Source organism: Fusarium pseudograminearum, chromosome 1 (genome assembly GCF_000303195.2).
Source record: "Fusarium pseudograminearum CS3096 chromosome 1, whole genome shotgun sequence".
Classification (NCBI taxonomy): domain Eukaryota; kingdom Fungi; phylum Ascomycota; class Sordariomycetes; order Hypocreales; family Nectriaceae; genus Fusarium; species Fusarium pseudograminearum.
This window is the reverse complement of record NC_031951.1, coordinates 7629463-7643170: the sequence shown is the minus strand read 5'-3', so window position 1 is coordinate 7643170 and position 13708 is coordinate 7629463. Positions and strand designations below refer to the sequence as shown.

At 47.7% G+C, this 13708-nt stretch overlaps 6 protein-coding genes across 6 annotated transcripts; 3 read left to right on the top strand and 3 right to left on the bottom strand.

The window, feature by feature from the left end:
* Positions 1 to 179: 179 nt before the first annotated feature.
* FPSE_03781 (uncharacterized protein) lies at positions 180 to 1072 on the top strand (the record flags this gene model as incomplete). The annotated part of the gene is made up of 3 exons (XM_009256901.1): positions 180 to 476; positions 527 to 744; positions 805 to 1072. 3 exons carry the CDS (start codon positions 180 to 182, stop codon positions 1070 to 1072), a joined length of 783 nt encoding a protein of 260 aa, XP_009255176.1.
* Positions 1073 to 2244: 1172 nt separating this feature from the next.
* Positions 2245 to 3240, top strand: FPSE_03782 (uncharacterized protein; the record flags this gene model as incomplete). Its single annotated transcript, XM_009256902.1, has 4 exons — positions 2245 to 2371; positions 2441 to 2684; positions 2744 to 3015; positions 3083 to 3240. 4 exons carry the CDS (start codon positions 2245 to 2247, stop codon positions 3238 to 3240), a joined length of 801 nt encoding a protein of 266 aa, XP_009255177.1.
* A 181-nt stretch (positions 3241 to 3421) lies between these two features.
* FPSE_03783 (uncharacterized protein) lies at positions 3422 to 5516 on the bottom strand (the record flags this gene model as incomplete). Its single annotated transcript, XM_009256903.1, has 3 exons — positions 3422 to 4381; positions 4456 to 5416; positions 5509 to 5516. The coding sequence occupies 3 exons, from the start codon at positions 5514 to 5516 to the stop codon at positions 3422 to 3424; spliced, it is 1929 nt and encodes a 642-aa protein (XP_009255178.1).
* Positions 5517 to 7358: 1842 nt separating this feature from the next.
* FPSE_03784 (uncharacterized protein) lies at positions 7359 to 9066 on the top strand (the record flags this gene model as incomplete). Its single annotated transcript, XM_009256904.1, has 2 exons — positions 7359 to 7784; positions 7843 to 9066. 2 exons carry the CDS (start codon positions 7359 to 7361, stop codon positions 9064 to 9066), a joined length of 1650 nt encoding a protein of 549 aa, XP_009255179.1.
* Positions 9067 to 9197: 131 nt separating this feature from the next.
* FPSE_03785 (uncharacterized protein) lies at positions 9198 to 10229 on the bottom strand (the record flags this gene model as incomplete). The annotated part of the gene is made up of 1 exon (XM_009256905.1): positions 9198 to 10229. One exon carries the CDS (start codon positions 10227 to 10229, stop codon positions 9198 to 9200), a length of 1032 nt encoding a protein of 343 aa, XP_009255180.1.
* Positions 10230 to 10470: 241 nt separating this feature from the next.
* On the bottom strand, positions 10471 to 12571 carry FPSE_03786 (uncharacterized protein; the record flags this gene model as incomplete). The annotated part of the gene is made up of 5 exons (XM_009256906.1): positions 10471 to 10597; positions 10870 to 10910; positions 11000 to 11219; positions 11302 to 12215; positions 12272 to 12571. 5 exons carry the CDS (start codon positions 12569 to 12571, stop codon positions 10471 to 10473), a joined length of 1602 nt encoding a protein of 533 aa, XP_009255181.1.
* Between the last annotated feature and the right edge of the window lie 1137 nt (positions 12572 to 13708).

Genomic DNA, 13708 nt, shown 5'->3' with positions numbered 1-13708 from the left:
ATCCTCTTGAACACTAAGAAACTTCCTCATCATCCCAAGCCACTTTCTTCTACATAGCTCATACATTCTTTCTACGAAACAGGCCGGTCCTCTTACAGACTCTTGTCTTCCATCCTTCTTCCGATATCTATCTCCTGCCCAGTCAGAGTTTCCACAGCCCCATCCTTCAAATTATCAATATGAAGTTCTTCGCAGCTCTTTCCCTCATAGCCGGCATGGCCAGCGCTCATCCTACTGGGGATGTCAAGGCCCGTCAGTTTGGCAGCGGTCTAGGTAGCGGCCTTGGTAGCGGCCTCGGCAGTGGTCTGGGTAGCGGCGGCAGTGGTCTTGGAGGAGGACTCACTGGCGGAGGCTTATTTGGAGGTCTTGCTGGTCTTGGTGGCTCTACGCGCAATGACCTCGAGCAAGGCGCTGCTGGTAGCTGTCCCAAGGCCATCTTTATCTTTGCCCGAGCCACAACCGAGCAAGGTAACATGGTAAGCCATTTCTTTCAACCTTCCGGGGGTATTCTCACTAACATACATAGGGCATGTCTACAGGTCCCGCTGTGGCAAGCAAGCTTGAAGCCAAGTATGGAAAGGGTGGAGTCTGGGTTCAAGGTGTTGGTGGCCCATACACGGCTGATGTGCCTGGCAACCTTATGCCGGATGGCTCTTCACCAGCTGGTATCAATGAAGCCGTCCGCCTTTATAACATGGCACACGAGAAGTGCCCTGACACTCCAGTTGTTACTGGTGGATACAGGTAAGAAACAACTTGCTCTTACTAAAAGATATTCTTTTACTAACCATGATTCTCTTCCAGTCAAGGAACTGCATTGGTTGCTGCTGCCATCTCCAAACTCGACGCAAAGGTTATGGACCAGGTCAAGGGTTGCGTCCTCTTCGGATACACCAAAAACGCTCAGAACAATGACGCTATTCCCAACTACCCCAAGGACCGCACTGCTATCTACTGCAACGTGGGAGATGCTGTCTGCACTGGAACTTTGATCATCACCGCTGCTCACTTTATGTATCAAGCCGACGCTGCGGGACCTGCTCCTCAGTTCCTGATCTCCAAGATTGGCTAAGCGTTTGGATCGTGTCTCTTTTTATTTTCTGCGGGGGAGTTAGACTTTGTATATAGCTGAATTACTTGGGGAGAAATGGTGCATTTCGATGGCCAGCAGATCTGTGTGCAGGCCTCTTGTGGTTGCAAACGAGTCGGGTGGATTTGCGCGATTCTTCATAGTGATGAGTCGCCAGATGTGTTATTCACATTAGATCCCTGCAGCAGATCTAGTGGGTAGTAGAAACAACTAACTCTACGCTTTATGTATATAAATAAATGACAGTATATTATTATGCTACCAGTATAAACTCACGTAACAATTTCGTCTCTTCTTCTCTAAATAACCAAATCCTCTGCTGCGTCAAGGCAAGTCCATGTCTTTACTTTCTGTATTGCTTTTCTATTGTGCGAGAATAAGGTTGCTTTTGTGCCCTAATTTCTATGACTCTTGACGCAGGGAAGCGAAAGGTAAAATTGCCTTTTTAGTTGTACCAACCACCAAATGTCTTTACTTTCTGGTACTTGTTCTAGCACGTTACGTTAAGTTATCATAATTTAATCCGATTGGTGATATGAGAAGTTCTGCAGATCGGTTGTGATTCTCCACAAACTTGAAACGGCCTCAAGCATCGGCTACTTCCCTTGAGCCTCGGATGTTTCCTAGGCCTGCATATGATGCTCCTTATCCTGAAAATCGGAGAAATAATTATCTGAAACAAATGCATTGGCTATTTAGGAAGATGGTGTGGAGTGACGGCCAGGGAAACGAGTCATCGTCTTTGCCTGATTTGGAAATTCTCGCGAAGGATTAATATAAACTTCACAAAACAAAAGTGACTTGTCACAGTCTACTTAGCCGTCAGCGACCAATCGCAACCGTGCCATAACTAATTAACCTTGTTTACAGAATTTCGTCACTACTTGCTGTTTGATGTTTGCATTCCATCCATTATATTTTGTTTCCGACTTAGTGTGAAAGTTTGACGTAAATAAGACGGATCTTGGCATGTCCAAGCCTCGGTTGTAAGGATAATCTCCAGACTTTAAAGATATAAAGCCTTGGGTAACTGTCTATCTTGCTGCTCAACATTCTAGACATCAGTCATTCTTTCATTACTCCTCGACGGATATCACAACCCCAGTGTCGACAGGTTCGATAACAGTCCTTCTTTTCTTCCTAACAACTCCAACATGAAGTTCTCTACCTTGATTGCTGCCTCTGGTGCTGTTGCACCCGCCTTGGCTCTCCCTCAGTTTCTGCCCACGGCCGGTGCCGAGTGGACTCCTCAAGAGTGGGTTGCTCCTGGTGCAAATGATTGTGAGTTTTTATAGTCTAGTTACCCTCCAAAATATGTCCCTATTTCTGGTCTCTAACTGCTGCATGAAGCTCGTGGTCCTTGCCCAGGCCTCAACACGCTGGCCAACCATGGCTACCTTCCCCATGACGGAAAGAACATCGATCTGAAGAAACTTGCCGATGGAATGCTTGCTGGTTTCAACATCGAGAAGGGTGATGCACTCCTTCTCTTCACCCAGGCCATCAGGACAAGCCCCGACTATCCCGCGACCCGTACTTTCGACCTGGCCGACCTCGGCCGTCACAATATCCTTGAGCACGATATTTCTATCAGGTATGTCATAGCTCAACCGCAGCTTTATTCACAATACATATCTAACATAACTTTTGTAGTCGCTCTGACGCCTTCTTTGCTGACCCAAACCCCTTCAACAAAACTGTTTGGGCTGAGACTCTCACATACTTCCCCGACGACATGATCACTGTCGAGCAAGTTGCAAAGGCACGAATGGGTCGTCTTGCAACCTCGAAGAAGACCAACCCCCAGCACTCGCTGTCAAAATTGGCTGACGGTTTCAGCTGGGGCGAGATGGCTTCTTTCTTCGAGATCATGGCTGATGGCACTACCGGCACGGTAGAGAAGAAGTACATTGAGTACTGGTTTAGTATGTCACTTTGCGTTCTGTGCGTCGGCATTCCTTCAAACAAGGCTAACAAATACTTCTACTACAGAGAACGAGCGTCTGCCTACAGAGATTGGATGGCAGCGACGAACCACAACCATGCGTGGCATTGAGCGTATCGAGTTCACTAGAAAACTCATGGAGGCTGCTGGCGTTTCCCGCCGTGATATCACGAGTGATGCTTATGGTCGCCCGCTGGAACAGTAAAGGAGACGAGACGGATCACAATGAGTACAAGTTGGTTGAAAGGGTTCGGATTGCCATTCATTAGTATTTATGATGTAGATTTTAGCCAACCGTTGACGGCATGTTTCCTGTATATACAAGAGTTGTCTTGCGTTTCTCAATATGTCCTCTTGTAAGATAGGATGGATCGATTGCAGTCCTGTCATTCTTCACCCGAACCTGGAGTATTCTGTGTCTCTGAACCATCATCGCTTGTACTACCGCTCGGTGACGATTCCTTGATTGTTGCATCTTGGGTTGCAATCGAGGTTGTGTTTGTCTCATCACCAACACTCTCCTTCTCCTGTTCTCCTTCAACCCGGTCCACTGGGGCAGCTGTGTCCCGAGAAGAAGAGTTAGGTACCGGCGGAGCGGGTGTAGTCTGTGAGGAATTCGGCGCTAGTGGGACGACTATGCCTTCTGGAGAAGCGTTTGGCACTGACGGAACGGCTGAGCCCTGTAGAGGGAAAGACTGTGTTGGCGGAGCGACTATACCATGTGGAGAACCTGATGGAGCAGCTGTGCCCTGCAAAGAATTTGGTACTGGCAGCACGGTGGCTGAATCCTGCGAAGAAGACTTCGGTACTAATGGTGCGACTCGTTCCTGTGAAGAAGCATTCGGAACTGTCGGGGCGGCTGAACCCGGCAAAGACAGACTCGGTACTGGAGAGGCTATAATACCCTGTGAAGAACTCGGCACTGATGGGATGACTGTAACCTGTGAAGAAGCATTCGACACTAACGGAGCAGCCGTACCCTGCAAAGAGAAGTTCGCTGCTGAAGGAGCGGGTGTACTCTGCGAGGACTTCGCTGCTATGGAGAAGGGTTTAATCTGTGGGCGAAAGAGCTGTATTGTCGGAGCAGGTGTAACCTGTGAGGACTTGGGTACTGATGGAACGGCTGTGCCCTGCGAAGAGGAATTTGATACTGGAGCGGCTATACTCTTTGGAGGAAAGAACTGTATTGTTGAAGTGACAGCACTCTGTGAAGAAGCATTGGGCGCTGGCACATTGGCTATATCCTGTGTAGTAAAGAACTGCAGCTGCGGAGTGGCGGCTGTACTCCAGTTGAGACCTCGTACTGACGGAAGGCCATTAACGTTGAAGCCGAACTGATCGCGTTTCTGTCAACTTGTTAGCTTCTCTTGTCTAGCATATGATACGTCAAGCTCGGCATGTAGTAAGGGTTAGTACTTACTCTCCTTTCGCTGTCGTCTTGAGATGCAGGCTTCGATACTTCGTTTTGAGATGCAGGCTTCGATCCTTCATCCTGCTTTTTCTCAGCAAACTTGGCAAAGTCTACTTGTGCCCTCAACGCCGACTCTGATACAACCTCTTCTGGTTCGAGGTATTTTGTTACGCTCTTGACACGAGGTTTCTTGGGTGGACCATATCGGAGCTTCCGAAGTAATGCAGAGCGAGTCTTTGGGTGGTCCTCGAGGAATTTCTCCCAGTCCGCCATATAGCCGCGCAACCTGTAGATATCACCAAATTGATCTGTGACAAAATCCGTGTAGAAGAGTTTCAACTTTGAGTCCGATGATGCGCTGTTGCACACATACTGCACATCCTCATAAGCGACAGGGATACCGAATGCTGTGGCTACGTGCTCGTCAAAAAGACGGCCCATGGCGTAGTTTTTGAATTCTCTACAGAGGATAAAGTCGCCGAGAACCCAGCATTTTGCGTGCATGCTGGGATTTCTGGGAAACGCGGAGATATCGTAGCTCCCGTTGTACATCCACTCGACGAAAAGGCTGAAAACGGAAGGGTCATGGCCCAAGAGGTTGATTTGCCCCTTGACATTCCATAGGCAGGCGGCTTTGAAGTAAGCCGAGTGGTGCGAAATCAGGTTCACGGGAAGAGACCACGTTTCGTCTTCAGAGGGTGTTTTGCCAACACAGATCTCAACTCCTTTCCCAGACAATCTGTTTACGTCAGTATTTGTGATTCCGCGGGTAATGGCAGCTAGGTAGTAAGCGTACAGTTTCAAAGTGTTTCTTTTTAGAAGCTCGGTGACTGCTTTGTCGGGGCGGTCAGAGTTACGGTTTAGCAACATGTAGTCAGCGAATCTATGTTCCTCAAGGCTGAATTCCTTGTAGGTGGGCTGGAAAATAAATGTAGGATAGCGTTGCAAATCCTCTGGGTTGTTATTTTCACTGAAAAGACTTTCAGGAAAGATTTGTCTGCCCAAGGTCCCTGGCTTTAGTTCGAGGCCTTGCATCAGAAGTCAGTTGTACGGTTCAGATACTAGGACATGTTGAATTGTACCAGGGACTGCTGCAGGCTGTGCCATTGAATGAGTGAGAAACGATGGTTCTCTCGTTTGTTTACTTGTGGTGGATGGTTATTATTGTCTTGTTTTGTTGAGCGTTGCCTGGTAAATGCATGTTTTTTAGGGGTCGTGATTTAAAATTAGTCTATGGCGTTTTGCACGTGACCTTTGACGCGTTACTAAACCCAATCGTAAATATTCGGATTATAAACTGTTTCAGCCGGTCAAACTCAGCCTGACATGACAGTTGGCCACCTGAGTGGGGGGGTATTATGTGAGGAACCAGTATCCCTATCAAAAAAAGCAATTCTAATCAATGTGTCATGTTGGTGGATGATTAGAGGAGCGGTGACGAGTTGCCCCTGCTGATAGAAGCAGTGCGTGGCTTGGTTAGTGGCTGGCAGCGCACAGGATGAAAGCTAGATCAGTTTATGAGTCAGAGTATTCGAACCATACTTTATGTATCACTTGTTCTGAGTTTCTATAACTACGATGTTAATATTTCTACTACCTGCCAGGACGATATATATATTGGTATAGGGTGACCTATTAAGTGATCTTCACCGAAGCAGCTCCAGGTAGTGTTGGTCGGGTACAGGTTAGCAGATGCAAATTGTTAGCAATCAACAGGGCAAAGAAGGTCTGATTGTCCAAACAACAGACAAAGGCCCGGACGAGCCTTGGGTGACAGATACAGGCAATTCACGTGTGAATTGAAGCTATTGGTGTAAAAAGAAGAAGGAATTTCCCCATGTTGAGACCAATCTTTGTCTAAAGAAGTGGCAGATATCTTAGATAAAACTCCAGAATTGTATTCTCCTACAAGATGCTCCAGCGAATGCATTTAATGTATACCCGTTATCCTCACGCGTGTCGGCTTACTGATCTTGCTAGGGACTTGCGCGTGTACGGTAACATCCAATCGATGGCCGCGTGTATTTATATTGTATTTTCCACTTCTAATCATTTTCCACGCTGCGAGAATATCCATTCTTTGTAATATCCATCATGAGGGTACTCACTCATTTTAATATATAAAATCTTGTTGCGCTATTGTGACAATCTACTTGACAAAAGGATTTCGGTGTTTTCTTCGTATCCGTGTCGGTGTTGCCAGAAACAGCCTCCCTGGTCATGGCGTGAGCAATCACAAGGTGTGGCAATGCATGTAAGAAACACATATCACGCTATTAATCAAAGGTAGGAAATTAAAAGCCTCAATTACATGTTGGTCACTCCTCCTCTCCGGACCAACGATCATCAACGGACCCTCGTATGTCGAGTCTCCGTTCAATGGCCGAGGCATGGCTGGCCTATCGGTGCCTGATAATTTGCAAGGACTCCCATAGCTTACAGGCTTTGTTTAATACTCGACGCTATAATAAACGACGGCTTAACGGCAGGGAAAGAGGTGGGCAAGAAGCCTTTGCTAAAAGATCGCTAATGGCTGATTCCATCTCGTTCGAGAAATGATCGTCACTACAGCAGAACCTAAGCCTGATTGCTATTCGCTTCGACGCCTTGTCGGACCGATAGACTGTGCCAAGTTCGTTCCTTCGGCGCAAGTTACCCCATCTTCCCTTCAACCCTTGACTACCCCAATACAAACCCGCATTATTGACATCACTGTTCTCCAGATTATCGTGATTTAGGTTAGACGCATATGCGGGGAAGCCGCCCACCTTTTTCAATTCTTCGGGAAACCAACAGAGTGGAGAATACCTAAGTCGGAGGATGTGTTCCTCTGTGTATATAAAAGGGCAGCTTGGTCCTACCAATATTCTATCAAGCAGCTTTGTCTCATCACAGAACAGAACAGACACATCATGAGAAGCAATCTCTTGTCGACCGTTGTTGGTCTTTCCCAATTTTATTCTGTGGCCATTGCCCAGTCTTCCACCACCATCACTGTTCCCACTGGCACACCCGTTCCTGGCAACTACAATGGCACCTATCGTCCCCAAGTCCACTTCTCTCCACCTGAACATTTCATGAATGATCCCAATGGCATGTTCCGTGATGCTGATGGCCTGTGGCATTTGTACTACCAGTACAACCCTACAGCTCTCGTCGCTGGCAACCAGCACTGGGGCCATGCAACATCAAAGGACTTGTACCATTGGGTGAACCAACCCATTGCCTTGTTTCCCCCGGAGAAAGATACCTACGTCTTCTCTGGAAGTGTGGTTGTCGATGAGAACAACACTTCTGGCTTCTTCCCTGACCAAGACAATGGTGTCGTCGCAATCTATGTAAGTTCGAACCCAGCTACACTACACTATCGCGTGATTAAAATTAACGATAAGCCAGACTCTATCATCGCCAGAAGTTCAGGATCAAGCTATTGCCTACTCCCGAGACGGAGGCTACACTTTCGAGCCTTACAAGGGCAACCCAGTCATCCCCAGCACTTCTACCCAGTTCCGTGATCCCAAGGTCATTCGCTACAAGGACTCTTGGATCATGGTGGTTGCATACCCTCAAGACTTTGCCATCGGCATCTTTGAGTCCCCTGATCTGAAAGAATGGACCGCCACCAGTAACTTTTCCCACCATGGTCTGCTCGGCCTGCAATATGAGTGTCCCAACATGATCTCCATCCCATACTACGATGAAGATGGCAAGAAACAGGATGACATGTGGCTCATGGTGATAAGCATCAACCCAGGTGCTCCCTTGGGCGGTTCTATCGCTGAATACTTCCCCGGCCACTTCAATGGTACCCACTTTGAGGCCGTTGACGCTGCTGCGCGAATTGCGGATTTCGGAAAGGATAACTACGCCGGGCAATGGTTCTACGGACTTTCTGAGGATGAAAACCCCGTCTCCATCGCTTGGGCTTCCAACTGGCAGTACACACAAACCGTCCCCACAGAAGATGAAGGCTGGCGAAGCGCCATGACTCTTCCTCGCGAGAACTATTTGACCAAGGCAAAGCGTGCTGGCTGGAAGTTGGTATCTAAGCCCTACGACCTTGAGCCGGTCATGGGCCGTGAGCTCGCTTCCAACGATAGCTTTGGCAACTCAAACATCACTGTGGACTACTCCGATGTTGAGTCCAACGCGATTTATTGGGAAGTCAACGTCACTGGCCTCCCAGATTTTGGCATCCCTTCAACTGCATTGATGAACTTCACATTCATGTCTCCGGTCTCCGGCGAAAGTGTCAAAGCTGGCTACTACTTCGGTGGCGACGCAGTGTACTTCCTCGATCGTGGCAACACCCGCGGCTTCGACAACATCTTCTTCACTGACAAGACATCTCTTGGAAGTCTGCCAGCCAGTGACGGCTCATGGAACACAAGCGGCGTGATTGATCGTTCTATCTTTGAAGGTTTCCTCAATGGAGGCGTCGACAGCGTGACAAACACGTTCTTCGCCACAGAGCCATTGACGCTCATGATGTTCAGCACATCTGATCTACCTGAGGAGGTCAAGGTCAGCATCAGTGTGTATGCTTTGGATAGTGCATGGCAAAAGATGGAGGGCAAGGACGGGCTTGTGCATGGAAACACAACTTCCAAGGCAGACTAGAGTCTTTCATGTCAAACAGAAAAATCACCTTTCCAATTCTAGTACAAATTATATCACGTTTTATAGTAGTAGTGCATTGCAAGAGCCTTTTATATAATGTGGAATTGACAACATAAACTTATCAAGCTACCTTACAAGAGACCGTAGACTGAATCAATCACCCTCCCAATCCTCCAGATACAACCATTAGAGCCACACTCTCTCTTCTCAACCTTTGCATTCATAACTCTTCCTCCCTCAACCCCGAGCGTGAATCCGGCGCGGCCCTTGATATTCTTGCCATCCATTGTACCATAGCCCGCTGCGAGGAAGAACTTTGTTATATCAGCATTGCTCTGCTCCTCGGCCTTTTTGGTGAACAGCTTCAGTGCCTCATTAGAAGGTACCAAGAAGACCACCTTTGAGTTATCCTTCCCAGCGAGCTTTGTGTTAAGACGGTCGTAGAGGAAGCGAGGAGCATGCATTCGCAGTAGTTCTCTGGCGCGAAGAGTGTCGGGATCTGCGGCCAGTATGTCCTTCATTGTCTTGGAAGGTGAGCGCTTGATGGCGGGCAAAGAGTTATGGTCGGGGGCGTCCTCGCCGAAGTAGGTGAGCATTGGATCGAAGATGTTGTCGACCATGTACACGACACCATTTGTAGCAGGAATCCGGATCAATTTTCCTCTCCTGTCCTTCAAGAGCTTTGCTTGCATGCCAGCACGTACATCAGAGTCAGTCAGGCTCATCATGTTCGTGTTGGTGGTGATAACACCACCTGCGCTAATATCAATTGAGAAGCCCTCAATGGCTCTGATAGATTTGCCGTAAAGCTGTTGGGGACTGAGTTTGCCAGGAAGAATGTGCGTACGCAGGAGGGCAGCCAGGAGAGGATAGCCAGCCGGAGAGGTAAGCTTCTGCGCAAGACCTGGGACTTTCGCGATGGCCTCGTTGGTAGGAGCGAGGATAGTAAACTCATCATCCTTGCTGTTGTCATTGAAGCGCGCCTCAAAGGCAGGTTCAGGGATTCCACTGCCGTGTCCAGTTGACGTGAAGAGTTGGTAGAATGCAGTCAGGTCTTTGTGCTGTTCGAGAACACTGATGACAGCATTTGTGCGATCGACTGCAGCTGATGCTTGGATACAAAGAAGAGAAGCGCATAGCGCGGTTTTGAAGAAGGCGACCATGTTTGATAGTGGCGATTGATTGAGTGATAGTTGTTGTGGATGATATTGTTTTCGATGCCTTGTAGATAGCATTTTATACATATTCGAAATTCACAATCATCACCGTTTCAACTAACTTTAATCTCTTTCTGCATTACGGAAATAAAATAAAAGTTTCATATATCTTGGAGGCGTTTAATGCAACGCTCTTTGGCGCCCTCAATCATTGGGAAAGTGACTGTGCACAGTGAAGATCAGATGCTCAGCTGAACCTTAATCCTGGCTTGTAGATCCATTTAACAACTGCTTCAGTGTCAATGTCCTTGGTGGCGTCCCCACCACCAGACGCCATGTACACTAATTCCAGACTTTCATCTCCACCGTTGTTTCTAATGTCATAGAGTCTAATTTAATCCATTTATAGAAGTCAGAGGTGTGTTGACTCTACTAAATGGGAGGATAGGATATCTGCAATCTTCACTCCCCGTGTAATTGCAATTTCATTACCTCCTAGAAGCTAGTCAAGCGATGGTTGAACTGTCATACAGTACCCTGTGTATCGTACTTCACTCTTTGCGCACAACAATGGCCAGATTGGTGTGTGCAAGGTGCTCTTGTAATGAGGAGCAGATCCTCATCTGGAACATGCCACATCTCTTACCTCGACGACTGCCGATATGGCGTGGAACATGTCAATAGAGGCTGGCATCATGAGTATCACAGCGAGAGAAGATCACCTCGATGACATATTTCCCTTTGCTCGGGACTTTGATCATCGACGATTCTCTCACCTTGGGTTCCCCGGGTATGATCTCGATGACGCGATTTGCGTCACTACAGCCGTCTAACTTTCCGATGCGGATTGCCACGGCAGAGCTGTCGCACATTCTGCTGTGTGGAAAGGAATTACCAATGGCCTGCGCAAGATCATCCTGGCTGGCGCGGACCTTGATATAGCTGACTTTGCTGGCCATAGCGCTCGTCACAATCCAGATTGAGTAGATACTTGAACTATTAAACAATTTATTGTGCTATTCCAAAACATCCAATTACTAGAACAATATCTATACAAGAACCTCCTTGACCCCATTACATCATCACCTTCATTCCCATGGCAGTCTTTCCTGCCATACCCTTCAACTCAAAATGTTGGACCATCTTTGCTGAGCCTGATCCACCAGACACATCGAGTACAGTTACAGCAGCCTCAGTGGTGCCGTTACCAGGGGACAGAGCGTAGATAAAGTTACCAGCGGCAGCCAAGTCAATCAGGCCTGGGTCACCGTTGCAGGTCAAGTCAAGCTCAGATACAACGCTGGCATCCTCAAGACTCATCTCGACAACTCGGTTGCGTCCGACATCTGTAACAAATGCAGTCTTTGTGACGGGAGAGATAGCCACCCAGCATGTCGCCGCCTGGCCCTCGACTGCACCAGTAGCTACTGTTGTTGCTTCGCATGTTTTGGCGTCGACATCGAGGATGGCTGCGCCAAATGAGGCATCGGTGGCAAACACCTTTGAAGTACCAGGAATGACTTGTGAACCGAAAAGCACAGCTGTTCCTTCAGGCGAGCTTCGGGCCTCGTTCTTGCTGACGGCCATGGCCCCGTTGGCTTGCTCAACGTTGAATGAAGCCATGAAACCAGTATTGTTCACAGCTGGGTCACCCTTGACCATTGCGAATAGCATGCTATCATCGTCGGAGAACAGAACTTGCGAAACAGTGTTTGTAGGTCCCTTGGGTGGTGTGGTCTGCTTGATATCGAATGGGCGTAGCTCGTCCATGGCGCCAAGACCCTTGTTAGAGAAGCTGGCGCAGGAAACACCGGCTTTGGCGCCAGTCATACCGACACAAACGATGTTGCTCTTGGCGGAAGCAGCCACGGTGTTGGGGAATTCGCCGGGTACATCGATTGGCTTTCCAACCATTTCGAGCTTCGTAGGGTCGCTTCGTGAGACAGTCAGCATGCTGAGAGTGTTTGATCCGGCGTTGACGGCGAAGACCATCTGAGTAAATTATTAGCGAATGCTGGAAGAGTTGTGAATAAGAATGCTTGACTTACGTTGCCAGCAACTGTCAGTGCAGATTGAGCGACCAACGCGTCAGGTGTGGCAGGGTTACCATCCGCATCCACAGCGATGGATCCTGCACCACCAGTCTTTGCAACTTGACCCTTGGAAAGTGTGCCGTCGTTGCCCACTGGGAGTGCGAGAACGCCATTTGTCTCATCGTTTGTGAGGATATAGACGGCCTTGGCCATTGCGGCTGCCTTGTTGTTCATCTCTGGACGGCATGCTGGGTGGCTGCTGACTTTTTGAGTCAAGCACAGCAATGCTGGGAGAAGGATGGAAGTCGAAAACATATTGAAGGTAAAAAAGATAGTGTTCTGAAAGAGTGGAGGAATAAGCACAAAGAAATAGCAGACCAGCTGCTGAGAAAGTAAGAATGGTAAAGCGTGATGAATTGAATGGAAGTGAGTGAGATAATTTGGATGAAGATCAAGATCTGTTTGTTCTTATAGCAAATCTGATTCAACATCTCCATATCAACCGCCTTGAATATCTGCAATTCTGAACCCCAGGCTCGAGTAATCGATATTTCCCTTTTGGGAAGCATCTCGGCCCCTGTATTCCGCAGATTCTGTCTTTATCCCCTGCATTAAACAAGCGCTCTCCAAGTGTAATCACACTTTCCTTGTTGCGGTTCCATTGCAACGTCGAACCGTTTTACCTGCTGTTTCAATGCAACATGACAGGGTTTTACTAACCGCAAGCGGGTTGACCCCAGAATAATCAACGGTCCACCATAGCATAGCATTCAACGGTTGGTGAAACTTTTCAGGGACGAACGGTTAATATTGATAGAGTTATGGATAAGCGTATTATCCGAATAAGCGAGGTTGATTTGAGAATAATGAGTTGTTAGGTTGATATATAGTCACAGGATGGTGTCTATCATCTCAATTGAGACGACCAAGACATGGCTGTATGTATCTCACTACTGTCTATTGGAGACAAGATATAAACAAAGAGTTAGTGCAATTAGGTCATTAAAACAATATTGTATTTGACTTGACCAAATACATCGCGACTCAGTATATGATAATCTCCAGTTGTCTTCACATATTGAGTAATACCGTGCTTATTTCAGTCAGTCGCTGCAATTTTCTCGTCATCACTGTAGAAACTGTGAGACAGGATGAATGAGCTCCGACACGCTTAACCCAATGTGGTAATCTTGATCTTCTCATCAATCCTGGGGCTGAACTTGTGGCAGAAGCCGACAGGCCGAGAGAACCAACCAACCCTTCGAGACTCAACTGAAACTTGGTCCCATCTAGCGCTCTCCTGGCCTTTGCCGTCACATCCAAAGTCAAACCCTGATGCCTGACTAATGCGAAGTGACATTAAACTCTCAGCTGAAGTCACGTCTCGTCTCACCTCGATTGATCTTTAATCTTTTCTTCCTGTTTTGCCCATTCCCTCCATACCTGCTATTT